Below are 2,665 nucleotides of genomic sequence, written 5' to 3' on the forward strand. Positions count from 1 at the left end.
AATGCACGAGACTTTTATTAGTGGGGCCTGTGAAATATAGATGTATGCAGCCTCACACCTATAATAAAAGACTATTTCCAGGATTTGAAATCGTAATCTTATAGTCATTAATCAACAACCTTATTATTATGATAAACTAACCGTTTTTCGACACCAAGCTCACCCTTTTTGGTATATGGATGTATATATAAAAGATAAAAATATAATATTATAAGAAAAAGTTGACAAAATTATAATATTTTTGTCTTTTTATGAGAGTTTGCTTCCCATATTTACTTGTCTTTGGTTACATTATAAATCCACCAAAGTCTCTCTTTTCAACTCCATCACTCTCTCTCTTTCTCTAATGGAGTTCCTCACTACATTTTATGTTTGCACAATGTTGTACTTGTGCTTGCTAATATGGAAGTTGTTTGATCAAAGAAGGAACCAAGAGTGCTACATATTAGGGTACCAATGCTACAAACCAAGTGATGATAGAAAGCTTGGAACAGATTGTTGTGGGAAGATCATAGGAAGGAACAAGAACTTGGGTTTGGATGAGTACAAGTTCCTTCTCAAAGCTATAGTAAGTTCAGGAGTTGGTGAGAAAACTTATGCCCCAAGAAATGTCATTGAAGGAAGAGAAACAAATCCAACATTGAATGATGGCATCAATGAGATGGAAGAGTTTTTTCATGACAGCATTGCCAAACTCCTTTCAAAACAAGGCATTTCTCCTTCACAAATTGATATCCTTGTGGTAAATGTTTCTATGCTTGCTTCATATCCTTCTTTTGCTTCTAGAATCATTAACCATTACAAAATGAGGCATGATATTAAGACTTTCAACCTAAGTGGTATGGGTTGTAGTGCTAGCCTTATCTCTTTAGACATTATTAAGAACATTTTCAAGTCACAAAAGAACAAGATTGCTCTTTTAGTAACTTCTGAATCTCTTAGTCCAAATTGGTATTCAGGAAATGATAGATCTATGATCCTTGCAAATTGTTTATTTAGGGCTGGTGGGTGTGCCATTCTTCTCACAAACAAAAGGTCCTTAAAGCACAAAGCTATATTGAAATTGAAGTGCTTGGTTAGGACCCATCATGGGGCTAGAGATGATGCATATAATTGTTGCAACCAAAAAGAAGATGACCTAGGTAGGGTTGGGTTTTACCTAGGTAAAAATCTTCCAAAAGCAGCTACAAGAGCTTTTGTTGATAACTTAAGAATATTATCACCTAAAGTTTTACCAACTAGGGAGTTATTAAGGTACATGATTATGTCCATAATAAAAAAGTTGAATATGAAAACAAACTCCAACAAGTCTTTGATAACTACTAGTTCTAAGTCTCCATTGAACTTCAAGAGTGGAGTTGAACATTTTTGTCTCCACACAGGAGGAAAAGCAGTGATTGATGGGATTGGAATGAGTTTAGATCTATGTGAATATGATCTTGAGCCAGCAAGAATGACACTACACCGTTTTGGTAACACTTCAGCAAGTAGTCTTTGGTATGTTCTAGGGTATATGGAGGCTAAAAAGAAGCTTAAGAAAGGTGATAGAGTATTGATGATAAGCTTTGGTGCTGGCTTTAAATGCAATAGTTGTTTATGGCAGGTAATGAAGGATGTGGGGGATAGAAATGTGTGGGATGATTGCATTGATGACTACCCACCAAAGTCATTGGCCAACCCTTTCATGGAGAAGTTTGGTTGGATCAACAATGTTCAAGATCCAAGCACTTTCCAATTTCTAGATTTTCTCAAGTAGAAAAGGTTATTTGCAATTTGCTTATTCAAGATTTTAGGGTTTTTGTTTTGTTTTAGTTACTATATAAAAAAAATTGGTTCGATTCCTTAAAATTTGAGGATAACTGGTTTTAGTGTTTTCCATTAGTTAATTGATGACAAGTCGATATCAGTATTGGTCACATATCTGACTAATTGATGATATGATTAATGATGATATTGACTTATCAATGGTTAATTGACCAAATGGATTAATAGTAAATGTTTTGAGATTTCAAGGACTTGAACCAATGTTTTTAATAGAGATTGAATAAAACAAAAGATATAACTTTGATTAGAAACTTAATTAAACCTACCTTAAGAAAAGAGGGGAAAAGATTAAGAAAGGACACTTTTATTCTAGATCTCCTTAAAAGCATAAATGTTACTATGCATATTGATTACTACATTTTTATGTAAACTATACTTATTATTGTTCAATCCCTCAAAGGTTCATTACTCAATAAAGTGTGCATTTGTTCAAATAGGTTGTTACAATGATCTATAGTGATATTTGGTTGGTTCTTCATTTATTCTCCATTTTCCTTTTTTGTTAAATAATGATCATTATCCATTATGTCAATTTCCTTTAGATCAATTATACATTGAACTTTCATTGTTTCAGCTTTTACAGAACAAAAGCTTGAGTCTTTACATGCCCTTTTTAGAGGGCATGTTATTTTCTTGATTGAGTGTTATTTTTTTAGTAATGAATGCTTAGGATATATATGCTGAATTTGAACAATACAAAAAGTCTGAATTCATCTAAGGCTGAATTAGTATAATCAAGTTGGTAATAGATTTTTATATGAGAGAAGTGTGAATAGTTTTGTATTGGTTTATAAATGAGTAGATGTATTTGTTGATCAATAAATAGATATGTTTGATGATA

The 2,665-nt window shown here is 32.6% G+C and overlaps 1 protein-coding gene across 1 annotated transcript; it reads left to right on the forward strand.

Annotated features, from left to right (window-relative positions):
• Positions 280-2,104, forward strand: LOC109344440 (3-ketoacyl-CoA synthase 12-like). The gene has a single exon (XM_019583243.1). The coding sequence runs from the start codon at positions 347-349 to the stop codon at positions 1,754-1,756; it is 1,410 nt and encodes a 469-aa protein (XP_019438788.1). The 5' UTR covers positions 280-346; the 3' UTR covers positions 1,757-2,104.

Source organism: Lupinus angustifolius, chromosome LG03, assembly GCF_001865875.1.
Source record: "Lupinus angustifolius cultivar Tanjil chromosome LG03, LupAngTanjil_v1.0, whole genome shotgun sequence".
NCBI lineage: Eukaryota > Viridiplantae > Streptophyta > Magnoliopsida > Fabales > Fabaceae > Lupinus > Lupinus angustifolius.

Coding starts and splice junctions, on each gene's coding strand:
- LOC109344440 (XM_019583243.1), top strand. CDS start 347: ATGGAGTTCCTCACTACATTTTATGTTTGCACAATGTTGTACTTGTGC.